Raw genomic sequence first — 19,244 nt, 5'->3', positions numbered from 1 at the left:
CAAGCCAGATGGTCTATCCACCTTTTAGAAAAAAAACAAAAACAAATTTTGGCTCTTCAGATCACTGAACAGTTTTTCACTTTGGCTGAGTGCATTTTAGTTTTGGTTGAGAGAAAGCAGCAGTGTTTTTGGGATCAGGAAAACTCTCATTTATGGATGGTACGGTGAACAGTGTTCAGAGATTTCTAGACGTGTTGCTGAGCCCATATAGCAATTTGCATAACAGAATGTGTTTAATGCAGTGCCATCTGATTGAAAATCACAGGCATTAAATATTAATTTTTGTCCCTTGAGTAGAGCAACTTCTCTACCCAAGGGACAATATCATCTATATCATTATGTAGCTGATGACATGTTCAAAGTCTTTACAATTTTATGTTGAGGAACATTATTCTGAAATTGTTCCAGGATTTTTCTTTTTGCAGCTGGTGAACCTCTGTCCAGCTTTTCTTCTGAGAAACCATGTCTCTCTTAGATGATGTTTTTTTTACCCAGTTATGTTACTGGCCAGTTATCTTAACCACTAACTTTTCCGGCCTTTTGTTGCCCCATCCTAAAAGTCCAACAACTAATCTCAATTTCAGCTGTGATCAACAACCTCAATGCCATTCACCCATCTTAAGTGAACTTTTGTACACTTGCCACATTCTAGTCAACTAAAACCTTCCTTCAGCTACTTTCCTCAGGCAGAAGAAAACACAAAGAGGTTAATAAAAAAATGTATTATGAGTGCTGTTAGAAACTATACTCATATATACACATGATATCAGGCAGGGGAACCTCCCTGGAGCTCACTAAAAGGCCTTTCATAGCATTCAAAGGCACTCTGCTCTCTCAATCAATGAAAAGTAGCACCAGGCTGTGTGAGTGGAGGCCAGAGCTCGGCTTTTACACTCCGTGGTTTGATAAGGCTCTGACTCATCACCACGCAGAGTGCTGCTGGCCATCGAAACAAAGTCTGAGTCTAAAGCTTCACAGATACTATCGGATACCATCATGCTATATACTTGAATTTGAGAAAAGTTGCAGTTTAACCCATTAACCATATTATAAGTCAGACACTGTAGAAATACAGGCTAGCAGTTCCCTCGTGGTCCTGGTCATTGATGCAGCTTTTTGAGATTAGACTGTGAAGCCCTGTTTATTATGAAATATTATCTCTTTGATTTGTATTTTGCTTTGTTTTTCGTCTTCCTGTGTTCCCTTGGTCACATCCTCTTTTTGGTCTTAGTTCCAGTTTGGATTTGTTTTATTCCCTCAGTGTTCCCCGTCTTGCCTTCTTGTGTCAGTTTCCCTAGGATAAGTCCATTTAGATCTCTGCCTTTCTCCATTAGTTATAATTCTCACATCCTGTTTTATTTTCATAGTCATGTATCTCTTCTCTTTCCTTTCGTTTCTTGTATTTAATTTTACTTCCTCTTGTCTTTACATTGCTTGTTTTTTTCTGGAACTGTCGCATTCCTCTGCTTAGCCCTCAGGGCGTTTGTGTATATTATGGCGTGCTCTTTGTCAGCTTACCTTCCCTTGTCTGTTCAGTTTTGCCTTGCTTTTTGGACTTTGTAAACAGCCTGAATGAACAGGTTCGCATTTTCAAAAATTCAGTCTGCCTCCCAAGTCTACATTTGGGTCAAAAAAATTATAATACTACTACGCTTTGACTACAGTTGAACCCCACAGATTTGGAACTACATGAATAACAGCAGTTGATCCTTTTTTCCTATTCCTTTTCGTTTTAAAGGACGGTGACTCATCTTCAGAGGAACTTGCCGTGAGGGCTCCCACTGCGTGGTCCAGGAGAAGGCCTCACCTCCCTGGTCACTGGTTCTCAGCTCCATATTTAACGGTTAAATATGCAGCAGCTAGCCACCTGCCTGAGCCCGATTCCACCATTTTTCCATCTTCAAAGAGGAAGCATGTTCTTGTTGCAACTGCCACAAACCTGAGCCAAAGTAAATTATGCTTCTTAAAGACCATGCCAGCTCCTCTCCACTCCCAGTGCTGAGAACAAGAAATGCCAGATCCATATCAGGTCTTCTACCTGGGCCAATGGAGACTGGGCACCTGTATGTTCCTCTGCCTCTGTCTCTACCTGGGTCGGCTGGGGTTGGGTCCATGCAAGTCCCTGCTCTAAAGAGGAAGAAGGAGGTCTATATATGTGCTTCAACACCACTGCACCCAATACTTTGGATTGCAATTGGTGATGGTTGATGCAGCTGCTGGAAACCCATTCCAGGACGATCTCTATCCACTGTTCTTGAGCTAAACTGAAGGCCACATGAAGTTTGAAGGTCTGTAGCGATTGACTCTGCACAAAGTTGGCAACCTCTGCGCACAAGCACCTCAGTATCCACTCACCCCGCTCTGTAATTTCATGTAACCTACTACTTTAAAGACGATTAACAGTTGACTGTGGAATATTTAGTGGCAAGGTGCACAGGTGGCACCTTATCACAGTACCACAAGATCAATAAAGCCTGGAGTCCACCACACAAGGTAAGATCCAAGGTGTAGGCTGTGCAAAGATGCCCCTGAGACAATCCAGCACATAATGGCAGGGACCAAAATGCTAGCAGGAAGAGCATATGTGGAATATGTGGGATATATGTGGTCTGCATAGTATACAATAATAGCCATGCTGAGCATGGCCTGGAAATCTGAGTCCATCTGACAGACATGAAAAGGTCTGGAGAAGCTGTTGAGAATATTATGCTGGCTGTGATGTAGTTCAGTGTGACTGGTTTGGTAGTGATCAGTGATGATCTAGGGAGAAATCTCCATAGAGGGATGCAAGGAACTCTACAGGCTAGCCAACAGAAGCCTGACTACCATCAGGTATCCGGATGGATTTCTCGTGGTACAAGACAATGCCTGGCCTTTTGTGGTGAGAGTATGTAGGCAGTTCCAGGAGGATGAAAGAATTGATACCACTGACTGCCCCCACGCTTTCCTGAACTAAGTTCAATAGAAAACCTCTGGAAGGAGTTCTACAGGCTGCACCTCAGATAGTCCAGGAGCTCAGTGATGCCCAGCTCCAGATTAAGAGTGTACACCAATGTTGTCAGGCATGCATACAAGCACCTGCGGGCCAGAAACTACTCAATACCATTTTTAAGACTAGCCTGCCGCATAATTTTTCAGTGATTTTCGAGCTGTCTTTAAAATCAGTCCTCTATATGTTTATTTTCTATAAAAAGATGTGGCATCCTTTTGTCTATCTGTCCAGCCGTCCATTTATTTACGTTTGCTTATCTGAGGCCAGGTGGGAGCAGCAGCCTAAGCAGACCACCCTCTCCCCTGCCACCTCCTTCATCTTATTTTGGGGAATACATAGACATTCCCAGGCCAGCCGAGAGACAATATCTCTCCAGCGTGTCCTTGCCTGCTCCAGAGACCCTCATCTCACCTCCCTCATCATATGTATAAGGGAGAAGCCAGTCACCTTTCGCAGAAAGCTCATTTCTGACATTTCTATCACAATCTCATTTGTTTAGTCGCTACCCAAAGGGTTGGGATGTAGATTGGCCAGTAAATAGACAGCTTCACTTTTACGCTCAGCTCTCTGTTCACCACAATGGACTGGTACAGCAGTCACATCACTGTAAGTAAGTAAAATTTTATTTATATAGCACATTTCTAGATAAAAACTCACAAAGTGCTTCACAAGGTATAAAACAAAAACAGACAAAAGTTAACAAAATGCAATTCTAAAAAGTTGTTTTTTTTAAAAGTGATCACTGAGTCCGCAGATCTTAAGTTCTGAGGAAGAGAGTTCCACAGTCTGGCGGCCACAGTGGCAAAAGCTCTGTCTCCCTTGGTTTTCAGCCTTGCATGCTGAATAACAAGTAGGCCCTGATCACAAGACCTCATGGACCTACTAGGGGCATAGGGCTGTAAAAGTTCAATGATGTAGGCTGGTGCTTGTCCTTGAAGAGCTTTAAATGTCAGAACCAGTATCTTAAAATGGACTCTGAATTCAACGGGGAGCCAATGCAGCTGTATAAGCAACGGTGTTACATGAGAGTACCTTGCTGCAGCATTTTGGACAATCTGCAGACGCTCCGGGGAGTTTTTGTTTAGACATGTAAACAGTGAATTACAGTAGTCCAATCGTGATGAAATGAATGCATGAATAACAATCTGTAGTCTGTCAATCTCTCAATCCCTTCTCCCCTCACTATAGAACCACATCATCTGCAAAAAGCAGAGATGGAAATCTGAGGCCACCAAAGTGGAAAATTTCTGCTACCGGGCTATGCCTAGAAAGTCTGTCTATAAAAATTATGAGCCATAGACCTTCTCAGGGACGCTGAAGAGTGTGATCCCCTGTAGCTGGAGCACACCCTCCAAACCCCCTTCTTAAAGATGGAAACTACCATCCCAGACTGCCAATCTAGAGACAGTGTATTTGTAACTTTGAAAAAATGTGTAACACAGTTACGCTCACAGTAAGACGGTAAATTAATAGTAATTCTTATATACTGTAGTGCGTTTCCAAATGAACACTCAAAGTGCAACATGCAATACAACATGCTTCATTTACCCGTTCACACAAGCACTTTTCTCTATTCATAAGTGCTCTCTGCCTAACATTCACAGACATCCAGATTCTGATGGAGCAACTTGGGGTTAGTATCTTTCCCAAGGATATTTGTCATGCAGACTGGAGCAGTCAGCGACTGAACATCCAACCTTACAATTAATCGATGGCCTGCTCTTCCTCCTGACCTACAGCCGTCTAGGACCCCAGGTCCTAGGTTGAATCAATCAGCCAATGTTAAGGTTAATCAGCCAATTGATTCCCTCCCACAGTCCCGAGTCATGGATGTTAGGTTAACTGGTGATTCTCAACTTAAGTGCCGAATGAGAACAAGATTAAGTATTTGCTATTTTCTAGAGGAAGCAATATTATGGGCAATAGCAAATAAACTTTCTGATGATAGTTTTATATGCTACCGTTGTAACTGTATGACATTAATGAGTTGTGTTCATTATAAAGTTGGCTTTTCAAATTTGGTAATGGAAAAATGATTATATTTTGTCTTCAGTGTGAATAAGAAAATCTGAACATCATTTAGCCAGCCTATACATTTTATTAGCACAAACAGGACAATTGAATGACCTTTAAACTAGCGATGCGGACACAGGTTAAACTGCAGATTAAATAAACTTCATGCAGACTTGTCTGAATTCTCAAGTTGTACTGTATGTTTTTTGTACACAGGTCTCAATGGACTAAATATTTAACAAATTGAATAACTGATTATCAAAAATGCTGAAAAGCCTTAACCTGAAATATAGCATTGGAAAAAAAAAATGCATGTATATCTTTGTCTCCTTTTTTCATTGCTCAAAGCACATTTGGATTAAGCAAGTAATCATTTACCAAGAAATGCAGCAGAAAGAGTCAGGAGAGGCATGTGACTCACACATCAGCCAGGTCAAGCAGTGACTGCCAGACCACCACAGCCAGTCAGCTGACTGGCTCATTGCAAGTAGGAGTAGGAGTGGGTGGATGGAAGGAGAAGGGAAAAAAGCAGAAACACACCACAAGTGCAGGCAGTGAAGCATTAAGGACTGTTTATTGTACCCAGTACAGATTATCAGAAAGCCAGCAGTGTAAGAAACACATCGTGAGGAGGGGGAGCTGAAGCCTGTACAAGTGCAGACAAACCCTGTGCCTGAGTTGCATTACGTGATAGAACACGTGTTCACTTTGGCCTTTGCTGGTACTCTGGCCTTTATACGCATACATTTTACAGGCAAGATAATATCTCAGCCTTTCTCCAACCCAACACACACAAAAAAAGAGAGTAGTTGTAGTCTGCAGTAGTTGCATCACAAGAAAAGATTTTTTTGTTTTGTTTTTGTAAAAAAAGGTACATTTCTATTAGAGCCAAAACTATACAGCTTATACATTAAAATCAAAACAAACGCAGCCTTATAGCAAAAATATATACTTTATATAAGTTTGTCTTTGCCCCCATTCAGAAACAGATAAACACAAAAAACTGCAGAGAATATCACAAATATCTTCTTTGTCCAATGACAGTAAAGCAATATGTTAGTGGACACAGTCTTGAACAGATTACACCATGCAAAGAGAAGCAGAGGTCTCCTGCTGACAGCTTGTGATTGGCAGAGGTGTCAAATGTCCAAGTTTCACCTCTTTTCTTTTTTCTTTTTTGCATGCAGCATCCTGATGCTCCTGCCATACTGGTGCATCAGAGGAACTAGTACACTGCCAAGGAAACATTAAGCACCCAGACAGAAATACAAAAAACAATGAGCAATGTGACCATTTATCATACAACTTCTTAGGCTTAAAAAAGAAAAGAAAAAAAAAGGAGATGGGAGTTCTATGCTTAAGTTTGAGCAATACAGACCCAGCAGTGATGAACGGACATGAGGAGTGTACTGTATAGACCGTAGGCTCTTACTGTGGGGTGCAGTCTTTAAAGGGAAGCGGATACAATCTCTTACACGGGCAGAACAGTTAAAGAACATTTACACGAGAGAGCAGCCCAACCAACTGACTAGCCTGAAATACAGCAATGCCTCAGAAAGGACCTGAGAGTTCTGGGTCTCTGAAGTCTTAACAGAATCATAAAACAGCTGGCACAAAAACAAAAACAAACAAGGTTGTCCTATCTACAGAAATGTTTTCAACATATGCTGTGTGTTTTGTCAATCAGTTTTAATGCATTTAAAGCCCTTTCACGGATCTCATGGTTCAAATGTGGTGACATGAATAACTTGGGGACCATAAAGGCAACTATTAAGTAGTTTAGAATATCTCATTAGATTCGTCATGTTTATACTCTCTGATTGTTTTAAGAAGAGCAGATTGTCACAAAATCAAAAGTGTAACAATTTTTTTTTCTCCAATCTCTTACAAAAGGAGGGGTGGGAGATCTATCAGTCCACCTAAAGTTGGCTGCCTGTGGCCACAATTCATTTGGTCTCCACAGCAACAGCAGCCCATCTTGCTGAGTAACCTAGTCCAGTTCACCATCACTGGTTTTACAACCCTCTCTTCTCTTGTTCTCTGATGGTGCAAGTAGGGGAGCCTCGCAGGCCCCCTCCCGCCCTCTCCCTTCATTCTCAGCTGAAGAGCCAACAGAGTTCTATTTTCCAGCGAGCAGGAGAGGGAACCAAGAAGGAGCAGAGTGCCAGGATGTTGATCCAAGTAGCTCTGCAGCTCCAGCTCTGGATTCTAAAGACTGGGCGCCGACAGACTTATTGGGAGTGTTTGCATGTACATGTGTTTGTGAGTTGGGGAACCCCCACTGCTCATTTAGTAGCCGTAACCATCTGGAAAGGGCAGGCCTGCCACACACTGCTCCCCGCCGTCCAGCAGGTAGGGAGCAGTTTCGTCATAGTGGGTGAGGGGCACGGTGTCATCGTCGAGCCCCGGCAGGCTGTCTGGGTCAGCCTTAAGACTGGGCCTCTGTTTGTCGGGGAAGGCCATAGAAAACAGAGCCTCGGGGTCACACACAAACTTGTACACGTACCGCTCACCAGCCACCTGAGCAACGAGACAAAACACACTGAGATCAAATAAAGAGCTTTAGATCTACAAACGTGTCATTTTATTTGTACAAAACCTCTGCGCTACTGAGTAACCTGATTTAAAAAACTAATTCACCATTATTCTGTGTTTTTCAAATTAAAATATAAATGATTTCTGTTCATTTTAATGCACTAATTCAAACTGAGTCAGACAACATCAAACAAACACGCACGAGAGCCTATTTACCAGTGGTTAAGATCAGAGGATGGCTCATGGTTGTATTTAAATATCAACGTCACTATATTAGCCTCATTTAGCACGCAGCTGCTGAGGGAAGAAAAAAAAAAAACTGAACGTGCCTTTACCTTCTGCATGATGCCCTTCTCATAGTAATAACGCAGTGAGCGGCTCAGCTTGTCGTAGTTCATGGCAGGTCTGTTCTTTTGGATGCCCCAGCGACGAGCCACCTACAGACGACAAGAGACAAATAAAGACTGTAGATTACAAACGTCACAAAGGATGTTAGTAATGCTGCACAAAGGCGAGGACTGACCTCCTCGGGCTCAATGAGCTTGAATTCCATCCCACGACCAGTCCAGGCTATGAAGTGGCCGTTGGCTGGGTCGTCCAGTAAGGTGACCAGGAACTGCCAGAGCTGCAGGGAGCCGCGGCGCTGGTAAGGAGGCCCATCACGATAGACTGAAGGCTCCTGTTTTACTTTACCTGTGAGCAGGAGAGGATGGAATTGAAAGAGGCCGAAGGGGAACCAAGCAGGAGGGGAAAAAAAGAGAAAGGCTCAATCAGTAATGTTCTCCAGCACAGCCACAGTGTGGTGAGACATTCCTGCCAGATGGTGAAGCGCGCTTGTTTATTAGGCAGCGTGTAGAAAATTCCCACTGCTTTAAGGGCGTATAATACTGCTTTTGTTTTTCTCCTTACCTTCTAATCTTTCAGGAACCACGCATGTATCATCAAAGTACAGCTGAGCATCTCTGTCAAAGGAGAAGCCTGGAACAGAAGAGAAAAGAAGAAATCCAGCAGATGAGAGTGAGTATATTTTTGATCTGATATGAAGGCCAGTGACCATGGTCAGTCCAGACATCCAAGCTTAATGCAAAGCAACAGAACTGAGCTGCTTGTATGGATGTAGCGCACTAAGGCCTAGGTGATATTAGAAATGTACTGTGCATGTGCATCTGGATTGACTGATAGATTCACTTCCCCATGAATGCTGCTGACCGCTCTTTCCACCTCATGCTGCGCTTTCAGTGGCTCAGTAAGTCGTGAGGGTCACAGAGGAGAAACTTCACATGTGAAACGATTCAAAAGCAGAGAAGAAGCTGAACTTACTGTCATGGTTATTTTGGTAGAAGCTTCCAGCTCTCCCGAACGATGACTGACAGTTAGGCACTTCTGTAGACAAAGAAAATACAAGACTAAATTTAGACCAGAAGCACCCTCGTTCTCACATCAAACATCAAAATCCACCTAACAACTGATGGATATATTCAGGCCACTGTGCACAAAGACACACGGCTTTGATGCTGTACTTCAGCAGAGTTGTGGTTACATTAATTTTGTCCAGGCTAAATTAATGTATTACTGTATTTTTGCTCCACTTCACACATGGCCTATGTTCATCTAGAGGTCCAACAGCTGTGCAGAAAAATGCATAGTCTGCTTACACATTTGAGTGGACTAAAGCCCAGATCAGAGCACACTGCACCGCACTCAACATCCCCTGCATGTCCTCCAAGCCTTTAAATAGGATTAGCACCATGGTGGCTGTATTAAATCTCAGTGACAATCAAGTTACGCCAGTTCCTCCCCCTGAGGGGTCAAAGCCTGCCTTCCGTTTTCAGCATCTCTGCAGAGTGTACTAACCATCCACACCACAACCTCCATTGCTCTGTCTCCTGTCTGCTGATAAGAAAACCAGACATCAATCTTAAACAAGTGTTTCTTAAAGGAGCTCTGCAGATGCTGTTATTAATAACATACATAATCTTTAAGTAAACTGAAGGTGTGCTTGCAATGTGTGCAAGCTAGCATCAGTCAAAAGTGATGCATGACACCGTCCACCCGTGAGACTCAGGCACATGCAAGTATTAATATAACTGACCTGGACACGAACCAGCCCCTACCAGATAGCTGTACCTGTGATAGTCAACTAGCATTTCTACTCAAATGTGATTTTCCTGTTCATAACATTAGCAAGCAATGTAACTATAGCCAGCTAGTTGCATAAATCTTGGGATGATAGGCTAGTAAAGTTGGCTGATAATAATCTGGACATGACCAGCTAAGGTTCCAGATGACTTCAAGAGTTTGGATTAATTAACGGAATTTATCCACTCAAGACAGTAGTTTGCTGTGTGAGAGTCCCAAATGTGGCATATTAAAAGGTACTTATCCCATTGTAGAAAGCCACTGATTTCTACTTGCAAACAGGCAAGCCAGAGTTGGCTAACATTTCTCAGAAGAAAATAGCACTAAGCTCAATTTTGATCCCAAAAACAAAATAACTACATGCACTGAATGTCCTTTTGCCTTTCTGACCACTGTTTTCCCTCGACATTCATGTGATCAAATTCTTGTTTGGCCTGATGAGCTTCAATACATAAAACTAGCTTTCTCCTGGATAAACATTATGTGCCAAAGGAGACAAACTGCTCAATACCAATGTACCAGCTAGCTAGCTTAGCTCACCAGCCAGCAAAATACTATCTGACACTATATTCACTTACATATTTACGTATGTTGTTTAGTGGAGGAACACAGCTCATCTGAGGAAAATCTATCCTTGACATAGAAGCGACTCTAAAGCATGTTGTAGGCAATTGAAAGAGTTGGTCTCCTCTCTCGAAAAGACTGGAGTCTTTCTATGGTCTGCAAACGCTCAGAAGAGAATAAATTATATGTAGATATGCCCAACATGAACATGTCCCCTCCATCTAGAGATATGAGGGGACTGTGACGTAGGTATTTAAAGGCTATAAGAACCTAAGAGGATTTGTCATTACATCACAGTCCAGCCAGCCAGTGATGTGCCCGCACACAGAAAAGGAATACATGGTGAGTGACGGGGTAAAGATAAAAAAAATAAATAAAGAGTTGCAGAATTTCAGGAAACAGGGATGTTAATGCAACAGAGCAGGGATAACAGCTGGCTGTGTGGGCGTGGGGTCGCTCTGGTTTGTTTGAATTAAACCATGTGAGCAAGCAGCCTCTGTGCCCTCACTCATAGCGATACTTTTTTAAAGAGGAGCAGCATCATTTGGCCTCAAGCTGACAATTTCAAAGCCCTTAGAGCCAACTTTGCTGTCCGTTTTGGGCACTGGCCCAGATCCTTGCCAGGTAGGCTCAGTGAAGACAAGGTTCTCTGCACCTGGCTGAGTGACCCACTTATTTCTCTCCCTCCCTTGGAAGCTAATGTTGAGCTAGAAGAGCCACTTTTACTGGCACGACTCTGGCTTTGAGGATAATTGTGTGTTTAAAATGAGCAGCCGTGTCCAGACCTCTGCTGCATACTAAAACTAACAAGCATGTGCTGGTGCCCAGAACAAACATGGCCAGGCACATTCCTCGCTCTCAGTTGGCCCTACATGCAGTCCTGAACAACTGCTTTCACACAGCTTGCAAATGATGCGCAGAGAAAAGTACCCAGAGAACTCGACAAGGAAAGGTGATGAGCGCTTCACATATTTTATAAAGTGCTGCCCTTTGACTCACCGGAATCGAAGCAGAAGTCTCTAGGCTCCTGTTTGATAGCCATGGGGTGGAAAGCTGCCTGACGTGGAGGGCCCGGGGGTCCCATGGCGGGGACACCCTGCTCTGTGTATCGTGGGTCAACGAGCTCCTGCTTGAAACCCTGGGGAGGCACAGCCACCAATGGCTCTGACATCTGCCTGTGGTATGGCGGCCGGCCATCGCGTGGCAGGCTGTTGGAGCTGCTGCTGGGGGGCTGAGGCAAGAACTGGGGGCGCCCTTGACTCTCAGATGGGGGGAAAAGTAAACATGGTTCTGACATCTGCCTCTGGAATCTACACACGGAAGAAGAAGTAGAGAGACGATGTAATAAGTAAAGCAAAAAATAAATAAATCAAAATCACAGAATGCAACAGCAAAGTTCATCTGTGGAGGCTCACCTGTGCTCAGGTGTGAAGCTGTTGGCATCCTGGCTGACAGGGGCACAGGGCACGGCAAAGGGCGGGCTGTGGTTGTTGACTGGAAGGCCCTGCGCATTGGGAGGGGCTGTGCTCGCTGTTATAGACTGCTGGATGTGCACTGGACGAGCGCCTGGGGTTGGGTTAGCTACATGGGAGTGCAGAGGGGGGGTCTGTTCACTCAGTGGGTGGGTTACTGCTGTGCTGGTGGGGCCACAAGGAGAGACTGGTGTGGAGGGGGGAGTTAGTGGCTTGAACCCGGGAGTGGGCTTCCTGTCGCAGGCACTGGGGATCAAGAGAAGGGACGGAGGTCAACATAAAACTGGCTAGAAATCCTTCATTTAGAGAGGGATGTGGAACGTAATGACACAACATACCTGTAGCTATAAAGGCACTTCTCTCCGTAGGGCATGGGACTCCTGTCCTGGTGACAAGGAGAAAGCTCTTTGGAAGGAGTCAGCTCTCGTTTGATCTTGGCTGGTGGCGGGCCATGAAACATCACTAGACAGGAGGAGACACAGAGACAAGGAACACGACTGAGTGCATTAGATAAACTCCAGATATGACCTAATTGAAGCCATAAGCATAAGTGCAGCAGTTCTCTTAACCAGATTTGGAAGTGAGGGATAAATGGATGCATGGACAATGTCTGTATTCCCCCGACTGACAGAGCCACTTAGCAGCTATTTATCATCTGCCCTAATGACGTTTGACTGAAAACAACCATCTATCCACCATCACTAGGTAGCATGATACTAACTGCGCTGTACACACAAAAGCTATCAAACCTCTCGTCTGATTCCCATTACAGCTGTCAATACCCATACTGATGAATCACTGGAGCTGTAATGTAATGGCTGTGAATGATTTTCATTCTCCTGTGCTGTAACCATTAGACACTAGCTGCAGCTTTCTGCCGATCGGCCGCCGTTTCCGGGGCGCCACATAATAGCCAGGCAGAAACTAGATCCCCAGGCACAGGGGAGCACAAGCCAAATAAATCACTCGGCGTGCTGATGGACCTGTGTGGAGATAACAATGGGCACGTGAGCTCCCCCGAGTGCACTCTGAAACCTAATGGCTCAAGTTAGACTGCTCACACAGAGAAAAGTAACTAATGGGGAGATTATGCATCTTTTCTCACTGCAGACCAAAGCAGAAGTAGGTCAGGCTTGAGCAAGCGAAGGAGCGGCTCACCGTGTGATGTCCTGCCGACTTTGGAAAGGCTGGTTTCGCTGAACTTGTGCGAGAGAACAAGCTGCAGCCTGGCAACAACAACAAGTGCCCCTCTCTCACACACACGGCATACTGACAGCACAAGGTCAAAGACTACGTCACAGTGGCATTTTACAGCACTTACAACACTGAATGGAGCCTTCTATGAAAACTCATCAATGCATCGACCTCCATTTTCTCCACCTCTGCAGGCTGGTGGACCACAGAGGCCAAAACTGAGAAAGGCAGCCCTGACAATGAGACATTAACCACACCCTGTCTACACCTCCTACGCGCTGGACCAAAACAGAGATAGGAGAACGGGAGGGGGTACTCCACTTGGACATATATACACTGCCTCAGTCCTCTTCAGCTTTAAAATGACCTATGAAGACAGTTTGAAAGACATGATTTGTGGAGAGCAGGACTGTAACAGGCAGCTCTATCCACTGGAATCTAGCCCACTTCAGCAGCAGGGCCTGAGTGCGGGAAAGTGTGAAATCAGATTAGGAGCTTGGCTCATGTGATGCCCCATGCCAATCGGCTGATTAAACTCAAAATGGAGGAGCGGGAGAGAGGGAGGGAGGAGAGAGAGCAGCTTTTCCCAGAGCTGTGTTTTTGAAGACAAAGAGCGATGTTAGTGAAGACGTTCTGACAAAAGACAGAGACATGAACCAGCAAGAGGGGAAAAGAGACAGTAGGAGGAATAAGACAGATCTTTAAGACGCAAACATTGCGGTTTCAGTTGGGTTTTTAAGCCTGAAGTGCCACCGCTGCAGGACTCTGTGCACAGGTTTGCCCAGGCTCACTAGTTAGAGCCAGGACGAATACAAGACTATGTCGACAACAGTAGGACTCAGAGATAAACAACAAATATCAGGTACTCACAGTTATCTGACTGGAAATCTGGGACAAACTGTTCGTCATCAGGCACCTGGGCTGTAAAAGCACAGGAAAAATGTAGCACGTTTTAGAAGAATACACACATCACACAGTAAGTGTCCTACTCTCCAAAAAACATGGAAAAAAAAAAAAACATGAAAAAAGGGTCTTAGTCAGCAGTTTGCACAAGTCGTACTTTGCTCTGAAGGTTAACTCGGAAACAGTTAATCTTTGATGTTATAACTTTACCAATTTCATCCTGTTAACTATTTAGAAACAAAGTGGCACATAACACATGACTCTACTGATGTAACTTTTACCAGAAGAATTGAGGGTTTGTGAGCAAAAACAAATGGAGAACAAACCTTCTGCGATCCAGATCTCCTGGAGCTGACTGAGGTCTTGGAAGAGTTCTTAAAAAAAGAAAAAGAAAAAAGATATTAATCATAAAGTACAGTAGCTTCTATCTCGAAATGCTGATCGACACCAATGCTGTTACCTTCCGTGTCCTGGGCGAGTTCCGTGTCAATAAATTTCCTTTTCCTATCGTTTAGAGGCCTGCTGTGAGATGCTTCCTCCAAATGGGATTTGTGCTGTTGGAGAGGACAGAGACAAAGAAATGCGAAATGTCACGCAGCACCAGAAGATAGGCGATGGACAATGCAGATGATCTATCAAGGCAGGTGCGTGTGGCGGGGGTGGGGTCCAATCATGATGTAAAGATAATGTTTGAAAGTGTGATGAGGCTGTGTGTGTCCACTTACACTGGGTGGGACCATAAATGGGACTTGCTGGTCATAGAATCCGTCCATGTTATCTGCGTCGATTAGGTGGGGGCTCACAAAATTAAGGGGAGGGGGAGGTATTCGCTTTAAAGCGACAGCGTCGAGCGACTTTCTGGGTCACTGGAAAACAAACAGCATGTGTCACAAACCTGCTCGGATAGCCCTGTTCTCAGAAGCACAGACTGTTACGGTCAAATTTTACAATCCGGTACACCTTGTTGTCATTTCTGAGCTCTGACTTCATCTAACAGGAATGTATACGTGTAGTTGCACCATATTCTTGTGCCCTTTATCTGAACTACAAAACAGCTCTTTGAACCACAGAGGCCCAATGTAAACACAATCATTAAAGAACACATGTAACATGGTTATATAAGCCACACTCATTGGCCATCTGTGGGCACTACTTTCCACTATAATCAGCTTGGAGATCTTGAGTAAAAGACTTGGAGAGATGTCTGTGGCATGCTTTAAATCTCAAAGCTTCCTGAATGAGATAGGAAAATGGGCCAGTCACAGAGCTGATTAGTGTCTTACAGAAGCTTGGAGCTATTGTTGGGTGACAATGGTGGTGTTCCAATTGGCAGAAGCAGAGCTCCTCGCTCCCCTGCGTCCAGTATCATCCAGTTAGTGACACTAGTTCCCTTTAAACAATAACACTGGGCAGGAGCGCTGCCCTCTGTTCTCCCTCGGCACACAGACATGACTCACTCCTCTTATCTCCCGTTAATGGATGACGAATAAAAGGATAGCTGCTGGGCAATACTTACAGGCGCCCAGCACAGATAGTACTTTTAACATTAGAACTCACTGTACAGCATGTCACGTGGGACTTTTGTTCAACTTTAAGCTGAAGTTGGCGCATTTGTTTTCTCCATTTTGCCTCCGCATTCACACTGATTTGTTAGACGAAGTGAGAATTTAGTTGTACGCACGAAGCAGGCGTTTCAAATATTTTTATTCAGACAGTATACTTAGCTATTTCTTTGTCTTTATAGTAAGCGCGCTGTGTCGAAATTAATACATACAGCGTTTATTACCATCGTTGAGTACAGCGGCATACCGCAGTCGGTTTTGGCACAATGCTGGTGCTCAGAAACGTGAAATACGATGTGCGACATAAACATACCAAAACCAGACAAAGTTAAGCATCTTTAGCAGAACTGAAAAAAACGTAAACTCTCATACGGCGCATTCCAGACCTTTCCCTAAAAGAAGAAAACATCTTTTGGAAAACTTTTTGCACTTCAGCCTTGGCCGGGGACTGGGGGGCTACGATCACCCGACACCCCCCTGCTGCCGCCTCCTACCCGCCCTTCCCCCACCCACCAAGCCCTCCCTTGTTTTTCTCAATGGTGTGAAACTCGATCCGTGTGGAAAAAAAGCGGCCAGTCCATTCATAAAAATCACAAACAGTCGCCTGAGCGTGCTGATAAGCCAAAGCTAACATCCACGCAGATAAGCCAGGGGTCAAATCCAACACATGCTGGGTTAAAACAACACACACAGCGACTCTATTTCACTCGGATATAAGTAGATATAAAATGGTTAAGATGGCGTTGCGCTCGTTCGTAGTCTAAAAAGAGCATTAGAAAAACATGTACCCATACGAGGGATTCGCAAAAGCAAGTTTTTTTTTTGCCAAAATAAAAATTGTAGCCTACCTTGTTTGTCTATATATATATATATATATATATATATATACACGTCCTCTTTTTCGAAACAATAAGATAAAATATCCAGAAATAAGAAACAGCGTGTCGAGAATCCTGTAGTCGCCTGCGTACAGACAGACTGATGTGTCCCCTTCGACTCGCAAAACTTGACTGAGCTTTTTTTCTTTAATGGCCCGGTCGATTCTCCCCTAGGCTCGAGCGGCACGCAAGATACGCACTCTGATTGGTGGAATTAATCTGTCCGTTAAGTAAAGAGCCAATGGTTTCTCCGGAGCCATGACTTATACATGAAGCTCGGCTTGGCCAATCACAGCGCAGTGGTGGCCTATTTTTATGAATGGCTGGATTTCATTCACATTTTTTCAACCATCAATGCCAAGAGGTGTTTGTTAAAGGGCCAGCTGCAGTGGAAATATACAAAAAATCGAAACCTACACAGAGGCTGCCGGAGCGACGTCAGCGTCACGCTGACTTTTTCCTGTGCTATATAATGATAGATCATTATGCTGTCAGAACAAATTGGATATTAGCTGTGCTTTTTGAGACACAGAGCATTTAAAGTTAAATTTAACACCGTAGTAATGTAAGAGATTAGTTTTTCAGGAGAATGACGCAAATGACAGAGGATTAATATGGATACTGAATAAGAAAATGTTTCATGGCAGCGAATGAATTTTAAAAATGAAATGAAAAGCTGCAACACTGTTGCACCATGACTGTGTGCGCACGACACTGTGTGTATAGTTTGCGTCTGGTAAACCTACAGAATTATCTCACAAAAAATAGGATCAGCAGCATTATTTACATATTATATATCAATCTCAATAACCATTTGGCAATGCAAATGTGCAGCACCGTCAGAGCGCTGAAGTTAAGTGCAGCTGAAATAGGCAAAACATGCTTGTGTAAAATGTAACTGGTGAAAGAAGCTTTGATGAACACACAGCCTATATAGACAAATGCTTTCTCAGCATTTAGTTTGTAACTCTGTTGCATCCTGTAGCTTCTTGTTATTAATATTGTGTATTTATTTTTTTACTTTGTAAGTATTTTTTTGGTTACGAAGCTTTTCTTTCTGAAAAATCTTATCCTATTAGCAACATACAAACATTTACCCCTCACAACCACTCTGTTCCCCGTCATTTCCGTTTCTGTCCTAAAAGGAAAAAGAAAAGTCTTTGCTATTATCATTTATAATTACTAATTAATAATAATTTTAATTAATACATAATAATGTAATTATGTATTATTACATATAAGTTCAATTTTTTCACATTTTTAACCATTTGTTGTCCTTTGGTTTTCTTTCTCGTGAGGCATTTCCTTGAAAGTCGCTCTGTCCTACAGTTTGTTAAGATAACAGAATAATAATCTCTATGATGTTTATTGCAGGGACTTTAAAGAGAACCAAATATGCTAATTTCTAATACCGTTTGTTTTTTGGTTTCGGACTAGCTTTGCATGATTCGTGAACACACACTAATCTTATCATTTGAAATTTTGTCCATTTTCTTTTCCCATGACATCCAAAAATATCACAGTATGTAATTGAAAATAAGGACAAGCAGAATGGGGCGACTTTTTTTGACACATCACCAGGATTATTCCCTAAGACAATTTTTATTTAGGCTTTTCAAACTGCACCTTCTTATGAGAGGTCTTTAAAGCTTTTAATAAATATAGCCTCATAAATGATTTTGAAATATCTGTATGAAGGACTGGTTATTTAAACTCAGAGGTTGTAAATAAATCACCATTGACACCATCATTTCCTTCACCAAATTAGGAATCCCTCAAATAAACTATCCCAACGTGAACGTCACTCAGTGTTAAAACAAATTTCAGCAGCTGGTATGAAAACTATAATCCCCAGCAAATCCCTGGAGCCATGAAAGAGAGATTAAGAAGCTGCTGCATAAGCAATAATAGTAAGAAGACAAACACATGTAGTCGTCACACAGGACAGGGTCCTATCTTCACTGGCCAGTCCAGAAGTCCAAAGCCAAAGGCAAAAAGGTTGTCTTTCATCACATGGGTTCATTTTGGAAATGTCACGCTGAATAATGTGGAGGTGAGAGGGTTTAAAAATATCCACTGCCAGACTTAATTGTACATGTGTGCGAAGCATTAAATAGCAGAGGACATATTTCAAAGGCAGTAGCCTGCAGGTCCGCTGTATGGTGCACCTCTTTGCTGGTGAGGATGTGGTGGGTGGTCACTTGGAGGCGTGTGGAGAGCAAGCACATTGTGTTGCTGTTCTTACTCTTTCCTTAAATAAATGTGCCATATGTAAAAGGGTGACACACTGCTTGTGTACATACGTCTCTCTCTGGATGACTGCCAGTGTGGCAGTGGGTGTCATGAAAATGGGGCAAGATTCAGCATCCCTGCTTTCTGTTTCCCGTCACTGTACCAGTAACTGTAGGTTAGTGGTACACTGGCATAACAGCCAGGTCAGTGGCTCTGCCTGGGTGCTAATCCTGATCCTCACCACACCAGGTGAAGACTGTCGAGGAACAGTGTCCCCGCAACCTCTGATCATTCATCATCATTCATCCAGCATTTGTTTGTTCTGTTGTCTCTGAATTTGACTTACCAGAATTAGTTTGTCTTTAGTACTTAAATGAATTTTGTCCATTTTGTTGGTTATTTTTATTTAGATTTTCAGCTAAAAACATCTCCACATTTACTCAGTAAGAGCTTCACAGCTATGAAGCCAAAATGAGATGAAATACAATACAATCAGGCCAGAGCAAGATCTAAAGAAAATAAAGGTGTACCGAAGGTAATAGACTGTATATAAAAGAGAGACAGAGTTAGTGTGACATATCACATAGTATAGTCAAGAAAATCTTGGTGTTTTGACACCGGATGTGAAAAGCAAGACAAGACCTCGCTGAGAAACCAAGAAAAATGTTCAGTAGCTAGTCACAAGGTAGGAGTGGCTTAAAGCTTAGTTTGCTGTTGGGCATTGTTCTTGGCCGGGGACTGGGAGGCCAGTCCCCCCAGT

At 43.4% G+C, this 19,244-nt stretch overlaps 1 protein-coding gene across 2 annotated transcripts; it reads right to left on the bottom strand.

Annotated features, from left to right (window-relative positions):
- Window positions 1-5,562: 5,562 nt before the first annotated feature.
- On the bottom strand, window positions 5,563-16,398 carry etv5a (ETS variant transcription factor 5a). Of its 2 annotated transcripts, none has more exons than XM_084908181.1 (13): window positions 16,223-16,398; window positions 14,538-14,678; window positions 14,273-14,366; window positions 14,139-14,186; window positions 13,780-13,830; window positions 12,054-12,177; window positions 11,659-11,961; window positions 11,243-11,553; window positions 8,861-8,923; window positions 8,450-8,518; window positions 8,064-8,233; window positions 7,870-7,977; window positions 5,563-7,525 (listed from the first exon to the last, which is right to left on the bottom strand). In XM_084908181.1, exons 2-13 carry the CDS (start codon window positions 14,583-14,585, stop codon window positions 7,295-7,297), a joined length of 1,620 nt encoding a protein of 539 aa, XP_084764307.1. In that variant the 5' UTR covers window positions 14,586-14,678; window positions 16,223-16,398; the 3' UTR covers window positions 5,563-7,294. The 2 variants fall into 2 exon arrangements, with proteins under 2 accessions (XP_084764307.1, XP_084764308.1); XM_084908182.1 differs by having other exon boundaries at window positions 7,876-7,977; window positions 16,223-16,397.
- Window positions 16,399-19,244: the final 2,846 nt, after the last annotated feature.

Source organism: Perissodus microlepis, chromosome 16, assembly GCF_051167445.1.
Source record: "Perissodus microlepis isolate ML-2025 ecotype Zambia chromosome 16, ASM5116744v1, whole genome shotgun sequence".
NCBI lineage: Eukaryota > Metazoa > Chordata > Actinopteri > Cichliformes > Cichlidae > Perissodus > Perissodus microlepis.
The sequence above is the reverse complement of the archived record's forward strand: the minus strand, read 5'-3'. Positions and strand labels throughout refer to the sequence as shown.

Excerpts from the sequence above, each read along its gene's own strand:
- etv5a (XM_084908181.1), bottom strand. The coding sequence starts at position 14,585 with ATGGACGGATTCTATGACCAGCAAGTCCCATTTATGGTCCCACCCAGT. Across the intron at positions 14,367-14,537 it reads CATTTATGGTCCCACCCAGT|CACAAATCCCATTTGGAGGA; the intron begins GTAAGTGGACAC and ends CCTCTCCAACAG. Across the intron at positions 11,962-12,053 it reads AAGTGCCTTTATAGCTACAG|TGCCTGCGACAGGAAGCCCA; the intron begins GTATGTTGTGTC and ends CTTGATCCCCAG.